Source organism: Eucyclogobius newberryi, unplaced genomic scaffold, assembly GCF_026437365.1.
Source record: "Eucyclogobius newberryi isolate DKJ021-1_F unplaced genomic scaffold, fEucNew1.0.hap1 SCAF_1, whole genome shotgun sequence".
Classification (NCBI taxonomy): Eukaryota; Metazoa; Chordata; class Actinopteri; order Gobiiformes; family Gobiidae; genus Eucyclogobius; species Eucyclogobius newberryi.
The window spans coordinates 45346554-45371540 of NW_027315723.1; the positions used below are offsets into that span (position 1 = coordinate 45346554).

Genomic DNA, 24987 nt, shown 5'->3' on the forward strand with positions numbered 1-24987 from the left:
TATTGTTTTATTTATTTAGTTTAATTCAATTGACCATTAGAAATGACTGCATTTCAATATTTAGTAAATTTTGATTAATGGTTCAGCTCTATTAAAATGGGATTCTATACATATAGTAAATCTAAGCCAATTTTGTGTGTAACTGACCAAGATACGCAGCCTGACTTGTAGACTCCGCTAGACCCTCTCTCCTCAGGTCCTTGCCAGTATCCCCGGGAGTGGAGCAGTGAGCCGGGGAGGCGTCCAGCATGAAGTTCTTGGTGCGAGACGTGGAGATGATTCGAGGAGGCAGTAGAATGTTAATGACCGTTTGCAGGAGGAGGAAGATCTCAGGCTGTTCAAGATGGGGGCTGTCTGAAATCCAAAAACAAACATTGATGAACCGTTGTTAATTTTATAATTCCTCATATTTTTGTTTACCTTTGCTTCCAGAGCCCACAGTCAGCACAAAGGGAATGAGCAGATTCAGCAGCATGCCCTCCCGTCGCTCTTGATTGGTGAAAGGCGAGATCACATGACTGAGTGGGAAGTCGTCTTTCAAAGCCTGGAAAGGATAACAAAACATACTCCTAAAATCAGCTTTGATGTGAAAGGTCCACCTGGATTGATATTGCTTTGTCTGGAATGTTCCTCAGTCTGGCATTAAACACACACACACACATATAACACACACACACACATTATATATATATATATATATATATATATATATATATATATATACATATACATACACACACATATATATATATATATATATATATATATATATATATACATATACATATATATATATATATATCATGCAATTCTTCAACTGTATTTTTATAGCTCAAAATTACCTTGAAGTACATGCATTCTTGCTGTGTTTAATGCCATCCTGTGGAACATTTCAGGCAAGGCAATAACATCTTTGGAGACAAGCAGGTGAAGGACCCATCCATCAGTTTCAGAGGACAAATATTAAACATTATATGTATTGTGACTGTCCTATGCTCTTAAGTACTTCTGCTTTAGCATCTCATGTTTTAGAACTTAAAATAATTGGTCTAAAAAAAGGTCCATATTACTTCATATCAGTTAAGCGTTTCCCACATCAGGAATTGAGGAAGAGCTCCAACTACTGACTGCAGAGGGAATAACATAAGGAAGATAAACAAACCTAGCTTGCCTCTACATGCTAATGTAAGCACACAGTTATATTGAATGTGATTTGAGGGGAAAATGTCTGGTGATGACTTAACAGGATTCATCAAGCAAACATGAATGAAGCTAAAAAGAACTCCAGTACAGGTATATATTTGAACTATGATAAAGTCCATTTAGGGATCATCTCAAAATAGGTTGAAGCTGAAAAGACAAATGTTTTTTAGTCTCTCTCCCCCCTCAAAAGACTAAAAAACAAAAATGTCTGGCATCACATCAAATGTTACGCCTTGATAAAACGATAGTAGCTTGATAGACCTTGCTCACCTCTCGTCCCTGAACATCCTTTGGTGTGTTTATCAGTAGAAGTTATGAACTCTCCAAATAATGTCACTTGTCGCGGCATGTTTGTTTACTCAATCCACATGGTCCACGGGCCCTACAACCATCCCATTCAACCGAAATTGTGAGATGACCACATTGAGATGGTCTCAAGAGGATGCTCTAGTGAGAAACTAATGTTTCTTGTCAAAACCTGTAATTGTCAATTGCCTGCGTTTAGACCTTAGACATGATGTCAGAATGACAGAAGCAGTACACGCGCTTTCGTCTCAGTGAGGCCATGTAATTGGCCAAAACCTCAAGCGGGGTCTGTTTTGGTCCTTCTTCCGGGTAGTGCGTAGGCACGTTACTAGAGCGAAATCTCTTGATTGTCTGCTGTGCCGCGTCTTGCCGCAAAAAAGCTTTTCCAACCTTTCTACACCAGCCGCATTGGCGACGCCCGCCGCGTGGCCCGCTCCCTGTGCTGGCCACAGCGGCGCTCCCCGCGCCCGCCGCGCTCCCCGCACGCACCCGCCGCCCCCGCACGCATCCACCGCGCTCCCCGCACGCACCCGCCGCGCTCCCCGCACACACCCGCCGCCCAACAAGCAAAGTCATGAGTGTCTGATGTCATGGATGTTGGCCTAATGCTCGTTGCTGACAGAGTTTTTTAGCATTTCAAAACAATTACTGCCACAACGATGTATTGAAGCTTCAAAGCAACAAAAAGACGAAATGTATTACGTCTTTTCAGCTTCAACCTATTTTGAGATGATCCCTTAGCATAATAAGTGTCCTTTAAGACGGATCAACCAGCCAAACAAAGCATAATTTACATGTTGGCTACACATTTATTTCAACTAGACACTTTGACCAGTTGCAAATCACATATTTATATTAAAATGACTGTATCTTTTACATTTAGCAGATCATTATACAAAAATTCCTAAACTCAAATCTAATGAAAATGTCAATGTGACAGAGGCTGACCTGTATCTGCAGAGCCACCAGGCGGACCACTGCAGTGCTGAAGGGCAAAGGGGGGGAGAGGTAGGGGCTGAGGTGGAGCAGAGGGAGACCGTCTGCAACACTGGAGGGGCCCACCACCCCCATCACCTGGAAACACGCACACACGGCTTTATTTCAAAATAACTTGAAGAATGCTGGCTTTGGAAAATACTTTTATGTACTTTACATTGATATTTCACAATTAACCGCTTAAATTATACACAATTAAACACAATGTACTGTAATAATGTAATCTATTCATTTAGAAAAATACAAGTTGAAGAAGTAGTTCAATAGCTTATGAGATTGGCTGCGTCCGAATGTCCTCACAAGGCCCTTAACAGTGGTCATGTCATTTTTAGTGCTGTCTGAATGACTAGCAGGAGAAAAAATAGTAAACTCAAAATTTCCCACTAGGCACCTTGAAAAGTTGTGTCCAGAGATGGTCACTAGAGCCGTCAATATAGACCAAAATGCAAGAGTCAGAAAAACAGGTCTTAAACTGGACACAACACGACAAGCAGAAGCGCTGTTGAATTGTAAAACAACCCTTAAATTAACGTTATGGTGTAAAGTCCAACAGGCTGGTTTTCAAAATATTGTTTCTATTCATTAATTTATTTTCTACCACTTGTTTCCGTTCGGGGCCGCGGGTGACTGAAGCCTATCCCAGTGACTTTGGGCCTTAGATATTATATTGTTTTTATTAATGTAATTCAGGAGTGAAAGCCACAAATTGTGTTTGTTGTCACAAAATTGACTGAAATAGTACTATTGACTGTGCATCACATCAAAAGACAAAGCTGACTCTGTTGGGAATGAAAAGATTGTAAGGTGATTAATGTTAGTCGTGATCATTAATAAACCACTCTTAAATAAACAACTTTGAAAAGTCTCTGAATAACCCTAACCCATTAAAGAGAGAGTCCAGATGACTACAACTGAATATTTTTCAACAATGGAACTCTCCTGGACAAATGAGGGATTACACCGACATCATTGATATCAGTCAATAAATACTTAGTTGGATTTGATCAATATTTTTGACAGAAATCCTGCCTCAGGTGAATACTGTCCTTGGGCAGACACTTAACCCGTCTCACCCCCAGTATCTGCGTACACTGGTGTGTGAATGTCTGTGTGGTTCAATGATGACATATGTGACCATTTTATCATTTACTACAGAATGTGCTAATATATACAGTATATATAACATGGAGTATATTTGTGTAAACTAATTAGAATTAAATCAAGCCTAAAATTCAAACATCCAAACTGCTTCCAAGTGCTAGTGGGTTACCACTAATGACATCACAAGGTAGAACCTTGAATCATGACTTGTGAAGAGGGACACCCTTGGTACAGTATGTGTCCTCACCAGATTGACACAGACGTTGATGAGAGAGCGGAGGTGAGGGAGGAAGGAGATGATTGGCTGTCGCTGCAGAGTCAGGCAAATCCCTTCTATAAGATTGCTGGCCGCCTCCCACTCCACCTGTCTCCTACAGCAACCATGTAAAGCACAGCACATGCAGTCACAATTTCAGTAAATATTTGGGCGCAGTTTGAGATAGACACACATATTGAAGTCAATGTAGACGCATAATTTAAAAGATAACTTCTGAATATTGGAGTGAGATTTCTCACAGTGATTCCATAAACAAATATGACATTACAAAAGCCAAAGCTCACAGACGCGTACACTGTGGATGGAACACCTGTGCACCTTTGACCCTTCTGAGCCAGTGGAAAACAACCATATTTGTATTTGTAAGTATTTTTATTCATTCTAAGGTTGTACTCTACAAGTATGCAGCAAAATAGGGTGAAATTAGTTTAATAATATTGGTTTTAGTAGTTTTGACAAGTTAAGATCTTTTTATTTATCTATTTGGCATTCTATTTGTCAATTATATATATTATATATATACATATCTATATCTATATCTATATCTAGATATATATATATATATATATATATATATATATATATATATATATATATATATATTTATATTTATATTTATATATCTATATCTAGGATTCTGAAGGATCTGTGCTTTAAGGATAGGTTCAAATTTGTCCTTTCTGAGTCCTGGTTTAAGCCCAGTTTTTGTCAAGATGTAGACTTGGTTCGATCCGGTTTAAGTCCAGTTTATGGCTTTTTCTCGTGAAGGGTTGGTTCCAAATTTAGTCCATGTTTAATCCCAGGCCTGATGTCTGAACGCACACTTAAAAAAGGTATGGCATGTCCATACTGATGGATACAAAAAAATCTAAATTAGTCAAAACTACTGAATTTAATTCAGGTCATTTTAACTTTGATAGATATTTCGAATAGTATCAAATGTTATTATTGGATTTTATATTTTACAATGATTGTAGTGGTCAGACTGGGCCCCTGGCATTGGGTAAACATGATATTTCTGTGATGATAATTTGTGATATTTTACAGCACACCAGCACTTACCAGCACTTATGGTAAACCAGCACTTAAAGTACACCAGCACTGAAAGTACGGTAAAGCAACACTTACAGTACACAAGCACTTACACTTACGTACAACAGCACTTACACTTACATACAACAGCACTTACACTTACGTACAACAGCAGTCAGTGCCAAAAGCCTTCTATTTGTCTACTGTGCACACATGGCACTGCATAGCACTCCACAGCACCACGACACTGAGAGAAGGGGAGAGTTACCAGACCTGGTGCACAGAGCCTGTGGGCGCGCGCACCTGAGCGTGGGCATCTTGTGGATCTTGTTGAACATGCGGTCCAGCCTCTTGAGGATGAGGATGAGGGCGGGGCGCACAGCCTCAGAGGACCAGTCTGTGATGGGCAGCATCTCCATAATGTAGCGCCGCAGACCCCGACTCTCCATGGTCAGGGTGTCGTAAGGGGCTAGCTTCAGCAGGGCATGGGCGATCTCTGCCAGCCTGGAGAGAGAGAGGTTCAATAATATGTATTTTCGCAGAACCCAAAATCACCACAGCAGTCACCTTGCAAGGCTTACAAAATTGGTGATTTTACTAAAAGAAAATTTAAAATAAAAGTTCCCAATATCGCCCCCTGTCTGCAGTGCCTCCTTCTGTGAGGAAGTGTCTTATAGCGCCCCCTATCTACAGTGCCTACTTCTCGACAAGGAATACCCCAAACCCAGTGCAAAAAAAACGTACTTACTAACTCAATGCTATTATTTAGAACGTTATGGCGACAAATGAATATATAATGTGTCCACCTCATATGTGACTTGATGTCCAGAAGCTCCAGCGCAATGACCCTGGGTTCTCCAGCCACGTTCTGCAGGATCTTCAGCCTGGGCCCACAGTGTTTGTAGAACTCAGTGCAGATGTTCAGGAGGGACTCTCGGGGCCGGCGGAACTCCTCTCGGGCAATACGCTCGTCCAACTCCTCTCTGGGCATGCCCTGGCCCTCCTCCAGTAGGTGGAGGTTGTCCCTGTGCAACATTCAGATTTTTTACATCTTATATAGCCTTGTAATAGTTATTTGTGGACACAGTTGCACAAATCTGAAGCAGGTGAAAGACAGGAATATGTGATATGATTTATGATATGAAATGTTGATATCACAGACCTGTTGGTTGTTGCACAAACTCAATGTAGGCTCACTATGTTTATAGTTTAAACTTATCTTAGAGACAAATTATTCATGTAGTAAATAAAATTAGTGCATTGTGTTTGTATTCACAGTTACATTAGTGTGGACACGGTCAGAGCTCACAGCAGCTTCACTCTGACATGTTCATACTTTATTACACTCTGACCAGTGTTTTTACCTGCTGCTCCTGATCTGTCCAGGTTTGCACGTGTTTGGATGTTTTCCTCACAGAACATCATCACAGTTTGTTTTCTTGTTAGCTCCACATTAGTTCCGCTTTTAGAACTGCTTTAACATCCACAATATTGTCTCTTTTCTTTCTTCCACATGTTTCCAAAAAACACACGTCTCTTTCCCCTGATCTAATAATAATAATAATAATAATAATAACTTTTATTTATATAGCGCTTTTCAGTGACCCAAAGACACTGAACATATATAAAAAAAAAGGGGGGGGGTATTTACAGACAGGGGGGGACAACACGTACAATACACATTAATATACAGATGAACAAGATGAAAATGAACAAGACAGAAGAAGTAGAGAGAAAAAGATGGGGAGGTAACAGGGGCTAGAAGAGTAGGCAATGGGGTAGAGGAGGCTAGGGGTAGGGGAGGTCATAGGCTTGGGTGAAGAGGTATGTTTTTAGGCGGGATTTGAATGTTGTGAGTGAGGGAGAGTGGCGGACAGGTTTGGGGAGGGATTTCCAGAGTCGAGGTGCTGTTCGGGAGAATGCTCTGTCGCCAAAAGTTTTGAGTCGGGATGTTGGTGCAGTCAGGGTGAGAGTGGAGGAGGAGCGGAGGGCTCGGGAGGGGCGGTGGGGGATGAGAAGGTCAGACAGGTAGGGGGGGCTGAGTGGTGAAGAGCTTTGAAGGTGAGGAGGAGTATTTTAAAGTTTATGCGCTGCTTGATGGGGAGCCAATGGAGAGAGCAGAGAACGGGAGTGATGTGATCACGGGACCGGGTGTGGGTGAGGAGGCGGGCAGCGGAGTTTTGGACCATTTGGAGTCTATGGAGGGAATGGGAGGAGATGCCAGTGAGGAGGGAGTTGCAGTAGTCGAGGCGGGAGGAGATGAAGGCATGGATGAGGGATTCAGCAGCGGGGAGGGTGAGGCAGTGTCGGATTTTGGCGATGCGGCGGAGGTGGAAGTATGAGGTCTTGACGATGTGGCTGACATGTGTCAGACTTGATCTCTGCTCAAGTCTAGTTTAGTGCGCGTCGGCACTCAGGCCTCGGCACGACGAACCAGCAGCAGACACAGCAGCGCTAAGCACCGTAAGGACTGTGGAACTTTGGATCTCTATATATCAATCGGAAATTTGAAAATATAAATTTGAAACGTTTTGAGGGCCGGATTAAAATGTTTGGGGAGCCAGATGCGGCCCCTGATCAGATGGCCCCTGCTCTGTGAACTCGTTTTGTAGTACATTTTATCCCATATCTGGGTTTGTACAGACCTCTGCAGATAGAGGACACAATCAAGTGTTTCTCCTTCTCAGTTTATGGACAGCTCATGCCTCATGTTGATCTCAGAAGCTCCAGAATTTGAAAATATTTACCTGGGATTAACTCCTCCAGACATGGCATGGTTGGCTGTTGTTCCTCCTTTGTGTCCCTGGTCACAACGGGAAATTTGGGGGGCGGTCATAGGCCTAGAGTACAACAATATCATAATCAATCAATAAATCCTTCAGATACAGTTTCTTTCAAGGTTTCTTTCAGGCCATGCTGACCGTGTGAGTGTCTCTGAGCTGTAGAGCAGGGCCTGCAGGGATGTGGCCAGGGAAGCTACGGCAGCAATCTCGTCCCTGGCAGCAGAGACCGACTCCATAGTCATTGTGTTACTCTTTAACTTCTGTAGGAAACAAGGGACCAGAGCCTCCAGCACCATCAGCATCTGCAGACTACAGGGAAACATACGTAAGGCTAATTTGGTAACTCGTAGAATTCTAAACAGGCAGCCAATCTTCTTGACAGTGTGATAAGAAAAAACATTATGGGATGATTAAAGCAAAAAAACTAAAAATAAGTCCAACAAAATGTAGTACCTATAAAGGTTGTATATGTAACAGCTTTCCAAAAAAAGTCCCAAAAAATCTAAATGTTTTTGCACACTTTGGACGATTGTGATGCACTTTAATACAACGGTTTAATATGCCTACCATTTATAAAGCATAAGCCAATGGGCATATAGCCTATTTTAGAGTATTCAGTGTGAAATAGTTTTTTAAAAATGTATTTCCTTTGCCATCTCTTCAATTTAACCTTTTTTGTATTGTTTTCATCTTAATTATTATTACTTGTCTTTGTAGAAAAAGATTCAGTTGTAGTCATCTGGACTTAAAAAAAAACAAAAAACGATATGTTTCTACTCTCATCCAAGCGTCATTCTTAATCTGCGAATAAAGACTGGGAACTCAGATATTTATCCTACTCTGGGTAGGCCCAGCCCACCGGGCTGTTGGTGGGCTGTTATTGGTTTCACCAGAAACTAACCCTCTTTGTTTTGTTTGTTTTTTTGTGTAAAATTGCACGTCAGTTCAGCTTTCCTTAGCTGCCGCAGGAAGTACATCCTCTACTGGGCCTTCTTGATGAGGGAGCTGATGGTGGGCTCCAGTTGAGGTCCTGGAATATGGTGGTGCCGAGGAAGTGGAAAGATTCCACAGTAGTGATGGGGGATCTGTCAAGGTGAGGCTGGTAACTTTCCCGAAGTTCCACGATCATCTCCAATTTCTTATGATGGTTGAACTCCAGGTTGTTACCACTGTACAAGGATACCAGCCGGTCCACCTCCCTCCTGTACACAGACTTATCCCCATCCGAGATGAGCCCTATGGAGCTCTTGTGCTGATTAGTCCGAGTGTCTGAGACATTCTTCCTTAGCCGCACGCACTGCCTCCGATCCGTCAGGAAGTCAGTGATCCACCTGCAGGTGGAGTCAGGCACGTTGAGCTGGGAGAGCTTGTCCTGGAGCAGAGCAGGGAGGATGGTGTTAAATGCCGAGCTGAAGCCCACAACAGCCCCAATAGGATCCTGGCATAGGTTCCCGGGGAGTCCAGATGCTGCAGGATGTAGTAGAGTGCCACGTTGACGGCGTCATCTACCGACCTGATGCTCTGTAGGCAAACTTGCTACAGATGTCAACGCCACAGGCCAGTAGTCATTAAGTCCAGTGATCTGGGGGTTCTTGGGGTTAGGGACAATGATGGACAATTTAAGGCAGGCTGGGACATGGCAAGACTCCAGGGAGGTGTTAAAAAAATGTCTGTGAAGACGGGAGTCAACTGCAGATGTCTCAGAGTGGCGGGGAGACACCGTCTGGTCCAGCAGTTTTTCGGGGGTTGGATTTCCGAAAAAGCCTGTTCACATTCTGTCTTTGAACTGAGAGAGTGTTGGGGGAGATGGGGGGCCTGGGGTTGGGTGGGCAGAGGTGGCCAAATCCAACCCTGGATTTTGTGATTTTATGATTTAGCTATTATTCACAACATCAATTATTAAAACCATAAGCTAATCAAATGGATTTGATCTATGGCCCAGCTCTATTATTAACTGCTTGTAGTCAGGTTTAGTCAACCCAAAGTAAGGAGCTCTTCAGCTTTTTGCCGGATAATTAGCTTAAGAACCAAAACACCAAATGCAATTTTTCTGATGGAGCTTGTCTTCCATACAGATGTTCTTGCATTGCCTGGAGTGTTCCACAGTATGGCATTAACCTGTGCTTGCTTTTGTTTAGGAGGTTGAGTTCACGTTCAAGATTTCGATAATGTCATAATCTCAGATGGTGGGCAAAGGCCTGTCACTTTTTTTATTCGTTCCTTTTCCACCACTTTTTCCTAGGGGTCGCGGGTGACTGGAGCCTATTCCAGTGACTTTGGGCCTTAGGCGGGGTACACCCTGGACAGAGGCCAGCTTGTCGCAGGGTTATCGCAGAGACATATACACATGCATGTCTTTGGACGCTCATATGATGTTGGTCGGGTTCGGGAATCAAACCATAAACCAGGTCAACAAATCTGCAATCTGACTGGTAAACAGTGAAGTCCCCTATAGATTTCTCATCTGTCTTCCAGCTCAATTTTAAACTAATGAAGTTCTTGAATGTTGTGATGTCAACTGAACGCAAGCTATTCCCAACTGTTGCCACTGATTCTATGACTTGCACATAAGAAATGTTTGTGGGTGGCAAAAATATGCACAGCTACAACAGTGTGCACTCGGCTTAAACAGGTCGCTTTTGTTCCTGAAACTCATCTTCTCACAGGATGCTGGGACCATGTTTCCAGACTTTTCATTAGTTAAACAGCATCATGTGATCACTTGCTAACCAAAGCAAAGAGACTTGCAGCGCTAGGCTTGCAGAAACGAGAGGAAAAGAGGAGGAGGGTTAATTTATATTTGAGGCGCTTTAGCTTTGGTTGTAAGTAGAATGGCTGCATCTTTTGCATTATACATTTGGTGTTTAGGTAGAAATATCACTATATGCCACAATATGCCATTGTTTGCGCATCTCTCTCCTCTGAAAAGATGAAATTGAAAAGTGACATGGTTAAAACCCTACTCTTCCTACCTTTGAACTATTTTCTGTGCCTTACCTTCTGAAAGACTCCGGGGCGTAGGCACTAACAGTGACACAGAGTTTGATAGCTTCACTAATGGAGAAGGTCAGGTCTTCATTCCCATAGCAAAAATCTACAGAAGAGAACAGATCAGGTTAATCACTTCATAATCCAAAGCATAGACACAAACTTTTGTCTACAAACTGACCTAAGGAACGCAGTGGTTTCTCAGCTTTGACCAGCTCCAGGGCATCCAGAGCATCTTGGGTCTCGCCCTCCAGAGAGACCAGCAGGTCGAACAGACACTGAGCAGACACGCCTTTGGAGAGGCCTGTGCTGGTACTGGTCTGTGGGGCAAACAGGCAAAAAATAATGACTAGTTATAAATTGATTGTATTGTTATTGTCCTTGAAAAATGCTCTTGTACTTCTGCTTTGACATTATGTTTTTGAACTAAAAAGACATTTCATTCTAAAAGCCACACATAACATTCTCTGAGTAAGGCGTTTCCCACATTAGGAATTGAGTTAAAGCTTTATCTACTGCCCATAGAGGGTATTGCATAGGGAAGATAAGCAAACCTAGCCTTCCCTGACATGTTAATGCAGGCACACACTCGAGAGCTTTGAGGCCCAGAGGGAGAGGACTGACTAAACAGGATTCATCAAACAATCATGACTGAAGCTAAATACAACTCCAGTTATGTTTTTGATGAGGGAAAAAAGTCAAAAAAGTCAATTCATTCTGTGAGTATATATACCGTGAATTCCAGCAAGGGGGCGACACTTGCAAATAGCTGCAGAATGAAGGGTTTGCGGTGGAGGATGTAGAACTGTCGGCAGCAGAACTCGATGCCCTGCCTCAGTAAAGGGTTGCTCTCATAGTCAGCATACACCTAAAGCAATGCATGAGTTAGTCATTTTAAATTAACACATAAAAGACTCTGACGATATGCTCTGTACTTCCATATCCTGGATATTGTAAGAAGGGAATTTCTGAACCATGTTTAGGCTCACAGATTAATTATAACACTTCAGTAAAATGTCTCACTCGGTAAGGTAAGCAATACACCTGACTCATGGCAGAGGGCGCTTCTGAGCCTGTGGACTGTTGCGCTATCGTCTTTGTTCTTGTACTAGTTTATTTCTTATTTACAATCAGGCTTATCAAAACCTAAAGGTAGTTTGAAATAGGCTTAATTGGAATTCATTAAATAAAATATGTGTCACATGTTGTATGTATAACAGGTTTGTAAATCTGCCTCACTAGCCATGAACCTCACCACACGTCACTGCTCGTTTTGGAGTGTTTTCTGAGGCTCAGAGGGAGAGGTCTTACTAAACAGGATTAATAACACTTGAAATGGCGCTAAATACAACTCCAGGTATGTTTCTGATGAGGGAATAATGTTAGAACATGGTTAAAAAAGAATATTTTGGCATAATATGTGTCCAGTCTTAATTTGCATACAAAATGCTACTGTTTTGAGCAGAGTGCAGTTTAAATAAGGTTAAAAACAGTAGCTGCAAGCATCACAAATGGTTAGCTGCAAAGTGAGTCTGGTGAAGGTGACTGGAAGACAAACCTGCAACATGGTGGGCAGAATCCACTGGTAGCCGCTGAGGGAGAAGAGGTGGTTGAAGTGCACTGCAGTGTTGATTGCAGTTGCAGTGTACTGTCTGAGGAGGGAGCTGTCCTCAGGGTGCAGCAGCAGAGCTCCATTGAACACATTGAGGAAAAGCATCATCTCATCTCCCCAGGGATACTCACTGGGCATGCCCAGAAACATCTCCTCCAGAAGCTTGATCCATAGGACCTTGTGTAGGGTGTCTAGGCCGAACAACTCTTTGCCTACGACCACATTCAAAAAAGCATTTCAAAGTTAGAGTTAGATTACTGCTATGCAAAAAAAACACATATGTACCATTATATTCAATTATTTTTTTTTTTTTTTGTAAGGCCCAAAATCACGTAACTTGTAGTAACAGTCTTCTGGGAGATTAATGAATTGGCTTCACTTTTCTGCCTCCCTGTGCTGGACTGGACTCACCTTGCGGCTCGTTGAATAAGGAAAACTCTGCGTCAATTGCAGTCCTGGGGAATGAGGGCAGGCGGAGCAGGTCCTCCTGGAGCAGGGACACGTGGGACTGTTTGTGGACGGCTGGGATGTTCTGAGTGAGAGAGATCAGGAACAGGACTCTGCCAACCTCTTCCAGTTTACGGGAGAACACCTACACAAGCAGGAAGACCCGTAGAGTTTATCAGTCAGGACCACTTATCGTGAAATGGGGATGAGAGAAAAGGGAGGACATGCATTAAACCGTCTCACAACCCTGCAGCGAGCAGCACACGGAACCTGGCATGTGTGCTGTCACCTAAACCACTCGGCCATCAAGCAGCACAAATTACTGTATATTCAGGTGAAAAACTATTTTACCTTTCAGCTGCAACAAGATTATTTTGTGATGTTCAGTAGTTATATCAAAAATACCAATATACCAATATTTTAATAACTTGTCAAAATGTTCTCAGATCATTATAATTACCCTCAATTCCAGTTTGAAGCTCTGTGATCAAAAATAAATCAATCAAATTATATTATTTCTACTATATCAATACAAACTTTACTATAAAAAGAAATGATGTATAATAATAATTAGGGCTGGGCAAGTTAACGCGTTATTATCAATTACGATCAATTATTTTAACGCGCATTAACGCAGGTCGAGTTCCCCTGGTCCGCACCAGTTCTAAAGCCTCGTACAAACCGCTGCGGCCGACGCAGAATTTGAGTGCGTGTACATTAGAAAGACAAACGCACCGGACGCGCGTTCTCGACGCGCCGGACTCATGTCCGTAGAATACACTCAACAGCAGACGTGCGTCCGAGTCGTCCTGCGCACATGCGCAGTGGAGGAGTTGTGCTGTGTCGCTTTTCTCGTCGTGTAAATGGAGTTTAATGTTGGACCATGGCTTTGGTTTATTAACTTTTACAAAGTCAGTGGCTATAGGCGGCAGCCGAGGCAACCCGCCGGGGGCCCGCGTGAGCAGGTCCCGACCGGCGCCGTAGCTGGGGAGATCCGCGAGAAGGGCCCGGCGCGCGTCTTTATCAGCTGAAAACGTGAATAATCTGGTGTCTTAGCAATTGGCTCAGTGCAGAGGAGTAAAAAAAACACCCAGTTTTAGGAATCTACAAACTTGTCTAGTTCTTTCCAATGCCCTGGCAGTATACATTGTTTAAGTTAAAATGTACACAATGTATTTATTTGTATTTAACTGGTTAAGTTTTTGTTGTTATGGCGCTTTAGTGTCAAGTTCTAAGAATGTACAAACTGTACTGAAGTGTTTTCTGGTTTAGGGACATTTGGTACTAGTGGACTGGTTCTGCTGCTCCTAAAATGTGTCTAATGTTTAATGAGATAACAATGTTTCTGACGTTACCTCCGAAGTGGCCTGTTCATCTTTAATGATTGTGGCTCAGGATTTTGTGGCAAGTGAATACTTAATATTTGCTACTGAATAAAAATGCTGATGCACCTTACACTTCTTTTTTTTGAATTTTGCACGTAAAAATGTGATTAATCGTGATTAATCAGGGAAATAATGTGATTAATCGCGATTAAAAAAAATCGTTGCCCAGCCCTAATAACAATAAAAAATGTATAATCATTATTATTATTGTAGAAAAAAATTCAGTTGTATCATCTTGACTCTGTTTTTGGAAAAACAAAAAGTTCCGAATCTCATCCTAGAGTAATTCTAAATCTGTGAATCGAGTCTGGGAACTCAAAATGGACCCAGATGACTTAATGGTTTCATATGATGTCATGTCCTTTTTCACCTGCATCCTGACATCTGAAGCAGTAGCAACGGTTAGGACGAGTCTGCAGGAAGACATCACCTTACAGGAAAGGACCAAACTAACACTTGAACAAATCTGCAACTACTAGACATCTGTCTGAACACAACATACTTTCAATTCCGGGGACAATTTTACAGACAGATTCATGGCTGTGCCATGGGCTCTCCCGTCTCTCCCATAGTGGCCAACCTGTACATGGAGCACTTTGAGAAGAAGGCACTGATCTCCTTTTCAGGCATTGCTCCAGGTCTTTGGTGCTACTCCGTGGGTGACACATTTGTGACAATCAAGAAAATAGAGCTAGAAGCCTTCTCAGAGCATATCAATGCTGTGGACCCGCATATCAGGTTTTCAAGAGAAGACTCCAAGGCAGGGGTGTCCAAACTTTTGTCACCAAGGGCCGCATTTTGAAACTTAAACGGGGCAGAGGGCCACAAACAACTTGACAATGTCGAATTTGTTGAATGACAAAGTGAATCATTCGAAATTTTGCATTTGATGTCATTGCGATGATCCTCCACGCCTTTAAATAGATAGTAGAACATTAATATTAGGTCGGTATAACATCAATATGCCTGAATTTTCCCAATTTCACAGTAAAAAGTACTACTTTTTGTTTAAAAACAGTTTTGTTTAGCTGCGCATATGACTGAAACAATTTTTTCTTTGCACTCTTCTCTTTTGTTTGTGATTTTATTAGTTTAGAAAATCAGTTGGATTGATAATTTTAAATTTTATTGTATTTCTGTTTCTGTAATTTCTTTGTGATTTTAATGCATTTTTCCTGCTGTGTGAAGCACTTTGAATTGCCTTGTGTATGAAATGTGCTCTACAAATAAACTTGCCTTGCCTTGCCTTACTTTTTGTTGTTTGGGGCAACATAGCCGGAAGCCGGAGGGCCAACAAAAATTGGTCTGAGGGCCGCATTTGGCCCCCGGGCCCTAGTTTGGACAAGCCTGCTCTAAGGAGAACCGCTTGGCCTTTCTTGATTGTTCCACTCTCAGAGGAGAGGACGGAAAGCTCCAAATAGAAGTATATAGAAAACCTACACACGGATCAATACCTGCTCTTTGGCTCTAACCACCCACTACAGCACAAGCTGGGGGTGATCAGAACATTACAACACAGAGCCAAAGAGGTGCCCACCTACTCTCTCGGCCTGTGGATACCCGGCTTGGGCTTTTAACAAAGTGAAGAAAATGAAAAGACAATACAAAAGGGACAAAAGGGAAAACTGCAAATATTTTTTAGACTATTTTAAACCGGGCAACACTTTAAGACAAAAACTGGTTCACCCTAAGGACTAGATGCCGACACAAAAGCAGAGCAATGTAGAGAATTCTATCCAATGCAGTGAAGAAAATTGTAAAGAGCGGTACATAGGAGAGACTAAACAGCCACTGCACAAGAGGCTATATCAGCACAGACGACATACAAATTCAGGACCCCAGAGCGCTGTGCATCTTCATCTTAAAGCCACAAACCACTCTATTGAAGATAGTGAGGTGAAGATTCTAAGCAGGGAAAAAAGATGGTTTGAAAGGAATTAAAGAGGCAATCTTTGTAAAAAAAAAAAAAGAAAAAAAAAGAGAATTCATCCTTAAAAAGATATGGAGGTTTAAGATTCAACCTTCTGGTTGTACATACTGGTGTTTTGAAACCCTGGAGCGGGAGACGCCCAGGGCTTCTGATGCTAATCAAGTACTCAGTGAGGAGGGAGCGAAAGTCAGTTTACAATAGGATGTAGATAGCCCATTACAGGGCTGTTAGAAAACAGAGAAGAGTAGTCTCAATTGAAACCAAAAACTACCTTTGTCAGGAGGTCCCGCCCGGTGGGCAGGGCTTACACAGAGTAGAATATAAAACCTGAGTTCCCAGATTCCATTCACAGATTGAGAATGACTCTTGGATGAGAATTGAAACATTTTCTTTTTCAAGTGAATATTTTCTACAATGGAACACTTTTGGACGAATGAGGGATTACACCGGTTTAATTATTAATATTAATCTTAGTAGTAGTAGTAGTAGTAGTAGTAGTAATAGTAGTAGTAGTAGTATCTATCTACATGTATTCATTTGTTTATTTATGTATTATTACTTTTTTCAAAGATGCATCTATACATCGGTGTAATCCCTCATTCGTCCAGGCGTGTTCCATAGTAGAAAAAGCTTCAGTTGTAGTCATCTGGACTCGGTTAGAAAAAAATAGACGTTTCGACTCTCATCCAAGAGTCATTGTCAATAAAAGAATTTAGATCGAGAACTCCGATATTTATACTGTTCTGTGGTAAATCCCGCCCATTGGGCGGAGCCTTCCTGAAGTAGAAAGAGTTGTTTGTTTCAACAGAAACTCCCCCCTTGTATCTACCGAGCTAGCTAGAGAATTTTTAGACAACACGAAGTCCCTGTTTATTTTAAACCAGGAAACACTTTAAGACAAAAACTGGTTCAGGACAAGTTGCCGACTCAAAAACAGAGCAATGTATTTTATTCGATCCAATGCAGTGAAGAAAGCTGTAAAGAACGTTACATAGGTGAGACAAAACAGCCTCTACACAAGAGGCTCTATCAGCACAGAAGAAATACAAGTTCAGGACCTCAGAGTGCCGTGCATCTACATCTTGAAGCCTCTAATCACTCGTTTGAAGACGGTGAGGTGAAGGTTTTAAGCAGGGAGAAAAGATTTTGAAAGAGGAGTTAATGAAGCTATTTTTGTTAAAAAAGAAAGACCTTCTTTAAACAGAAATGGAGGGTTAAGATTCAATCTCCCTGGTATCTATAATGGTATACTGAACCCCTGGAAAGGTAGAGGACCAGGACCAGGACATTTATATGCTAATCAGGTACTCAGGTTGGTTGAGCCAGGGTCTCACAAAGACAAAGAGGATTCTAATAGCCCATTAAAATTCTGAATAGGCTAGCTCGGTAGATACAAGGGGGGAGTTTCTGTTGAAACAAACAACTCTTTCTACTTCAGGAAGGCTCCGCCCAATGGGCTGGACTTACCACAGAAGAGTATAAATATCGGAGTTCTCGATCTAAATTCTTTTATTGACAATGACTCTTGGATGAGAGTCGAAACGTCTATTTTTTTCTAACTGAGTCCAGATGACTACAACTGAAGCTTTTTCTACTATGCATCTATACAGTAATTTGCAAACCTGTTTCTGGATGAGTTCCTGGCCTTTGTCAGGAAGCATGTGGACCAGGTTGAGTTGAGGAGACACAGACCTCCGGAATGGATAGATGTCTCTCACATATGTCTGAATGAGAGGGAAGAAAATATGAGTTCAGTCATTTAGTAAAACAAAATGAAAGCTTTTCCTGCATTTGACCTTGGAGTAGTGGATCAGGTTCCATCGTTTGTCCATGAGGAAGTAGTGAGCAGACCTGGCCTCAGGAATGTTAAAAAACTCCAGACATTCCTAAAAGAAAAAAGCATAATTATTTTTTCTTATTAGAATTTTTGCGACTTCATAACTTGACAGCTAAATTTGCAAAGTGTTTACTTTGAGCAGGGCTTCAAACTGTGTGTCCTCGTGCACAGGCAGTTGTGTCGGGATGTCGCATTCATTTTGCCCATGGACCACCAGAGTCTTAGTTCCTGCAGTAACAGGAACATTTCAGAAACATTCATTTCCTATAAGAAATATTTTTCCCCATACAAGTTCAATTAATATAGTTAATTCCACAAACAATATGAAAGCTGTGGAGATGTTGGAATTTTACATTTATAATTGTAAATAATGTATATATTGAAGTTACATAATTTCAGAGGTGGAACAGAGCATTTTGATCTTTCAAGAGATCTCTTTATTTTGTTGAAATGTATTTAATATGTTTCAAAGTAAAAAATAATACAAAAAGAGATAAATGTTTAACTAGTCGACTTCTAAAATAATAATTCAATGCGGCCCTATACGTTCTATCCACTAAACAAAGTCATAATTAGAAAAACATGATATACACTTGACTTCAGTAGGGTGTTCTATTTTGTGACTGACCTGGCATGGAGGCGGTGACCAGCAGCTTCACCTCACACTGCTCCTTCTTCATGGTCTGCTTGAGGTCTTTGAAGAACAGGCCTTCCACGTAGCGTACCACCTCCCACAGGAAGGTCAGCGTGGCCGAGATGGCGTCCATGCCCCACTCACACGGGGTCCGCACAAAGTACATAATGAGGCCCACCTGAAGACAACCCGCAGCACAAGGAACTCAACAACAGCAACATGTGTCCAAAGTGATGTTTGATGTCAAAAGCAGACCAAATAAATCATAATAAACAAGTCTTCATTTCATGAGGGCTTTAATAAAAGGGTTAAAAGTCTATTCTACCATTGGGAATCACAGAAAAAAACATTATATATTAAACAATACACCATTTACAATTATAATTATAATATGGCAAAATTGCAATGATCAATAATAATATATTTTACATAATAATCAAAGCAATATACAGTGATCCCTCGCTATATCGCGGTTCACTTTTCGCGGACTCGCTGCTTCGCGGATTTTAATCATGCATTGTGTTCTGCATTCTGATAAACAGTCTCTCCGCGTCTTCAGACTAAGATTCTAATTCTGTTAGATCTGAGTGCTGCTTTGGGATCCTCTTACAGAGACTTGAGGACTGGGTGGGCATCACTGGCACTGCCCTAAACTGGCTAAGGTCCTATCTGGAAGACAGGAAGTACTTTGTTGAAATTGGTAGCTGTGTCTCAGACCACATGACCCTGACCTGTGGAGTGCCCCAAGGGTCAGTCCTGGGTCCCCTTCTGTTCAACCTCTACATGCTGCCGTTAGGTCAGTTGATACGCAGTGAAAATGTGTCCTATCACAATTATGCAGACGACACTCAGATCTATGTTTCACTATCGGCAGGTGAATATGGACCAGTGGATTCACTCTGTCACTGCATCCAACAGATCAGTTTGTGGATGCAAAACAACTTTCTCCAGCTGAACTCAGACAAGACTGAAATAATCGTTTTTGGCCCACAGAAACAAAGAGAAAGTGTTAGCGGTCACCTCCAGAGTCTCGCTCTAAAACCTACAAACCAAATTAGAAATCTGGGGGTAATAATGGACTCAGACTTGAACTTTAATAGCCACGTCAAATCAATAACATCAGCAGCTTTTTGCCATCTAAAAAACATTGCCAAAATCAAAAATATAGTGTCAAAACCAGATTTAGAGAGACTTATCCATGCGTTTGTCTCCAGTAGTTTAGACTACTATAACGGCCTGCTCACTGGCCTCTCCAAACGAGTTGTAAAACAGCTGCAGTACATCCAGAACGCTGCTGCTCGGGTCCTGACTAGAACCAGGAAGTACCATCACATTAGTCCTGTTCTCAGGTCTCTGCACTGGCTCCCTGTGGCTCAGAGAATAGACTTTAAAGCAGCTCTGCTTGTGTACAAGGCCTAGCACCAAAGTACATCTTGGATATGTTAGTGCCATATGAACCATCTCGGACTCCAGTGAGAGCGCGCGTGTGAGCTGCGGGAGAGAGCGGTGAGAGTACAGTACAGATGTTTATACAGTACTTTTATTTGTTAAACAAATGCTTGGGCCTGTAAAAAGGTTTTGTTTCTTGCTTTCAATGTTTTATGGAGTATTTCATTGTATAATAACTGTAAAAAAATAAAGGTTTCTACTTCGCGGATTTCGACTCCCGCGGGTTCTTCTTGGAACGTAACCCCCGCGATAAACGAGGGATCACTGTAATACATTTAGAAAACAAACCAATACATATTAAAGTGGTGAATTAGTTGTATCTATTTATGAATATATTTTTAGTCATCTTAACATTCTCCAAAATGTCTAAAGTACCATATTTTCCGCACTATAGGGCACACTGGTATATGGTATGGTATATGCAGTGACGTGCGGTGAGGTTCAGGGCGAGTGAAGCACCAAAAAAATATTTGGGACAAGTGGGAGTCAAACACACTTTCTCTTGTGTTCAAAACCGTGTCGCTCACCATTAGGCTATGTTTCTTTCTTTAGTTATAACCTCTTACTTTGCTTGAAAATCCAGATTTGTGAAACATTTTAACTTGGAAATGTAATCATCCAGGTTCTACAAACACAATAATAACAAAGAAGATAGTGAAACCTGTCCACACACGGCCGGGCTCAGGAGCATGCGCATGTAATGCAGCCTCCCCTGAGTGAACTTTTACTGCGGTTTTATAATGAATCTGTGAGCCTAAAACATGCTTCAGAAATACATTTCATACATTATCGAGAACATGGAAGCACTGAGCACATGGTCAGGGTGTTTTTTTTTATTTGTTATAAACAGAGGGAGAGAGAGTGACACATCATTTTGCATTGTGTGTGTGCGTGCGTGTGTGCGTGCGTGCGTGTGTGTCTGTGTGTGTGCGTGCGTGCGTGTGTGTGCTCCAGCGGCTGAGCAGGAGCAGCCTCCCCCCTGTATGTGAACGGCATCTGAACATTTTGACATTCCTATTTGACATAATATTGTTCGATATTGGATTCAAACGGAAAGTGGGTTTATAATACATACCAGATGACAAAATATTAATATTTTTTATATTTAATTAATTTTTTTTATTTTTATTTTTTTCCAAGATTGACAGGTGAGGCCCTGCCTCCCCTGCCGCCCCTGAATGCACGTCCCTGGGTATATGGTATATAAGGTACACTGTCAATGAAAGGTCTATTTTCAATCATTTTTCATAGGCGCACCGCAATACAAGGCGCATTAAACGAAACATGTACCACACAAAATCGCTTCTAGGTCAGAAAGCAACCAGAATAAATCCATATATAAGGCGCACTGTCATTTTGGGAGAAAATTTTTAAGTGCGCCTTATAGTGTGGAAAATACGGTACTTGTAAAGCCTCAAATGTTTTTATTTATTTTATATTATATTAAGAAACAGGATAAGAATTTTACACTGTTTTGTATAGGTCAACATTAATGTATGGATCAGAAAAAATGACTTCCCTGGGCAAAGCACTTAACCCGACTCGCCCCCAGTGTCTGCGAACACTGGTGTGTGAATGGGTGAATGGTGAACAAAGAAATCAGAAGACAAATTGGCCCTGAAAAATAAATTGTCAAGTAAATCCAGAAAAGAAAACATTGGCCACATTGCCCGTCACCAGGGGTAGAAAGTAACTAATTACAAGTATTTGAGTAATTGTACTTGTACTGTAATTTAGTATATTTTAGCCATGTAATCGTGGACCGATAACATCAGACAAAGGACAGCAATGAACTACACAGTGAAATTAAAAAAGCTGTGAACCGAGACAACTGGAGAGCTGTGGCACCCAACCCTACTCTGAACTTTCAAGGGGATTAATATCTAAATTATACAAATGTATTTACAATCTGGGCAGTCACTCCACTGATTACATTAAGGGTAAACGGGAAAGAGAGGGTCGCTTTGTTCTGGCTGATGAAGAGTGGGAAAGTATATGTACATCTCACTGGAGAACCAAGGGATCACAAGTTTGAGGGAATTCTGTTGGAAAAGTCTGTCTCGATTTTTATAAACCCATGTCAAAGTGCCCGTTGCTCCCAGGGAAATGCTGACTGTTGGAGAGGATGTGCCAGCAGGAGGCAAACCACTATCATGTGTTTTGGTACTGTCCTGTTGTTCACAAATATTGGACTGAGATGAACAACGCTTCATAATCTATGACACAGTTATCATTATTTATATTTTGGACAGTCATTAATCTCAATGAGACAAGATTTGTTCTGTAAATGAATAGGGAAAACTATTTTAGCATAGCATAGAAAATAGAGATAGACTGATATTTGTTCTTATCAGCTATTGGCCTTTAATCTCCTGCAGAGATGTTTTGTTTCAACCGACCTGCTGCTGAAAGGAAATTAATAAAGCCTTTTTGAACTTTATTTGAACACTTTAGTGTGATGCGGTTACAGCACAAAACTACTTTTCTCTCTTATCCAGTTTGTAGTAAAACAGGGCTGTGGGTGAGTTTGTAGTAAATTCGAATTACACAATCTGAGGAAAATAACAAAAAAAAACCTCACATATCAGTCGATCTCTAGTTAAAAGCTCTTTTACAGTTAAACAGTCCAAATGCCTGCCTGGATATTTTAGTTCATGGAGAGCGGTTGGTTCCTCACCAGGTAGTTGAAGAGGATGTGGGAGGTTTGAGCCGGGAGGTCTCCGATGTTCAGCAGGAGCTTCCTCAGCATGTAGATCAGCTCATCCTGGAAAAAAATATTTTATTTTTATTCATTTATTCTGTGTAAATATGCCAGATAATTGCAAAATGTAGCCCCTAGGCAGGTTACAGAGAAGACAATTACAAAATATTACAAAAAAACGACAAAGGACAAAAAAAAGACTGATTTAAAGTGCTTGATTTTCCACAGTTTGAGGTACAATTTGAAGGTGAACAGTGATGGACATTCTCTTATTGTCAAAGGAAGGCTGTTCCAATAATGAGTCCGTTTGACAGAGAGCACAGTTTGTCCGAATGTTGTGCGTCTGTGTGGAGCCTCACAGTCCTCTCAAGCCGTGGCACTGGTGCCCATCCCATTCACAGTCTTTTTTCGTGTTTAAAAGACAGCAGATTTGTTTAGATTTGTAGGGATATTTTCTATTTAAAGAACAAGACAGAAAAGCTTTCAAAAGTACCGGAAGTGTTTTTTTTAAGTCAAGACATTTTGACACCAGTCTAGAATTCATTTTCAGTCTGGAGGTACTGGCCTGAGGAACTAATGTATTCTGCTCTGAGATAAGTCCTGCTCTTTGCTTACCTATTAGTGTCGTTATGAGCCGTTCGTATTGTGATCTGCCTGAATCCCATTCGCCATTGTTTAATACCTGATTAGCATTTCAGGACTCTATGTCCTTCTCACAACACAAACTTTAACTTGCTGATCAGTAAATAGACAACACCACTTTCTTGTAGATTGTTTCAACTTGAGATACGCTTTGGGCACCACACACAATATGATGTATTAAAGTACTGCTATATTTAATTGACAAATATTAGAAAACATAATCTGCCATTATGGTCATATTAAGGCTTTAATCTGTATAAACTTGGATCATGATTTGATGATGAGGAGGAGTTGGCCGTTGTCCCGTCACCCACAGAGCCAAGCAGCTGCTGATGAGCAAATGGCTTTTCCATTACGTACTCATGGCACCGACAACATTGAATCTGAAACTGTGCAGTTCATTCAAGCCTTTTTTTGAGCTCACAGAGCCACACCTGATAATTTACTCAAACTTGAGTATAAAACTAAATTACAACTCAGAAACTTTTCTTGTGGTGTGGCCATCTGACTGTCTCCATGGAGGAGATGCTATTGCTATGCCTGGAATGCGTCAAAGGAATTAAACTTTTATTGCATTTATTTTATTTAAGTACAGGTGTTTTTATTACAATTAAAAAACAGACACGCACACAAACACATGCACACACACTCACAAAACCCCGCAATCTAACTCTAAGCTTGCCTCATCACAGATCTGACTTGTAACTTGAGCTGGTGGTGTCACTTGCTGGTCTCCACAGAAATAAGATATGTTTAAATGCCATACTGTGGACAGACCCGCCATAAAAAAAAATTACATTATGCACCTTTCAGTGGATAGAGCATAATACCTGTTTAACAAATTGTAAGCCTTTAATCTTCTCATTACCTGTCTGTTACTAACGGTTAGCTTCTCCAGGAAGTGGCGTAGAACGAGAGCAGGATCTTCAATCAAACAGTTCCACAGGATTTGCTGGGCAACCGCACTCACTTGAGAAGACAGAGAAAAACATGTTACAAAATGGCTACAAACCCAGCAGCAAACTCCACACTCAGGGATGAAGGTGAAGAATTAACACATAAAATCACCTCTTAGGTTGTATTTACCACACTTTATCTTAGGTTTCAGATATTGTGGATTATTTTTGAACAAATGATATACAGATGATCAAGGGCAGAAGAAAGACCATTGTAAACCTTTTACAAGATTGAGAAGGGAATTTCTGCAAGAAGTGGATTTCTGCATCTAAAATGACTAGTAGTGAATCAAGCCCCAAATGAATTGTCCGTCTGTGAGAGTCGGATCTCTCCTTCACTGGAACTCCTCCAGGTTTCTACGCTTTTTTCCCAAAGAGGTTTTTTTTTGTAGTTTTTCCTGGCCGAGAAGGAGAGTCTAAGGACAGAGGACCCTGGGACATCGTCCCTCGCCACCACAGACATTGTCTGACTCCATCGCCACCACAGACATTGTTGATTCATTTCTCCCTGTGGCCCTCAGAGGCAACTGTTGTTGTGATTTTGGGCCTTACAAAAATAAATTGATTTGATTTGATTTGATTGAGCTGCAAGTGTGTTTTTGCATTGATTTGGGGGGTTTTATGTGGTTGATTGGTGAAGAGAAGAGAAACTATCCTAAAATATGTTTTTATTGTTTACGACAATGTCATGCAGGAAGTAGCCTCTGA

The 24987-nt window shown here is 41.4% G+C and overlaps 1 protein-coding gene across 20 annotated transcripts in view; it reads right to left on the reverse strand.

The window, feature by feature from the left end:
- unc80 (unc-80 homolog (C. elegans)) overlaps nt 1–24987 on the reverse strand; it is a 126438-nt gene that overhangs the window by 12570 nt on the left and 88881 nt on the right. For 14 of the 20 annotated variants that reach the window (XM_072447046.1, XM_072447057.1, XM_072447007.1 and 11 more), the window contains 19 exons: nt 24192–24292; nt 22658–22744; nt 18526–18709; nt 18031–18125; nt 17857–17946; nt 17683–17784; nt 12710–12890; nt 12245–12510; nt 11420–11554; nt 10868–11006; nt 10696–10792; nt 7837–8007; nt 7663–7755; nt 5722–5940; nt 5189–5419; nt 3854–3977; nt 2458–2583; nt 421–544; nt 148–354 (listed from right to left, as the gene is read on the reverse strand). In XM_072447046.1, the coding sequence (XP_072303147.1) occupies nt 148–354; nt 421–544; nt 2458–2583; nt 3854–3977; nt 5189–5419; nt 5722–5940; nt 7663–7755; nt 7837–8007; nt 10696–10792; nt 10868–11006; nt 11420–11554; nt 12245–12510; nt 12710–12890; nt 17683–17784; nt 17857–17946; nt 18031–18125; nt 18526–18709; nt 22658–22744; nt 24192–24292 (2772 nt within the window). The remainder of the gene's footprint in view (nt 1–147; nt 355–420; nt 545–2457; nt 2584–3853; nt 3978–5188; nt 5420–5721; nt 5941–7662; nt 7756–7836; nt 8008–10695; nt 10793–10867; nt 11007–11419; nt 11555–12244; nt 12511–12709; nt 12891–17682; nt 17785–17856; nt 17947–18030; nt 18126–18525; nt 18710–22657; nt 22745–24191; nt 24293–24987) is intronic. The other 6 variants (XM_072447099.1, XM_072447080.1, XM_072447040.1 and 3 more) reach the window with 1 other exon arrangement.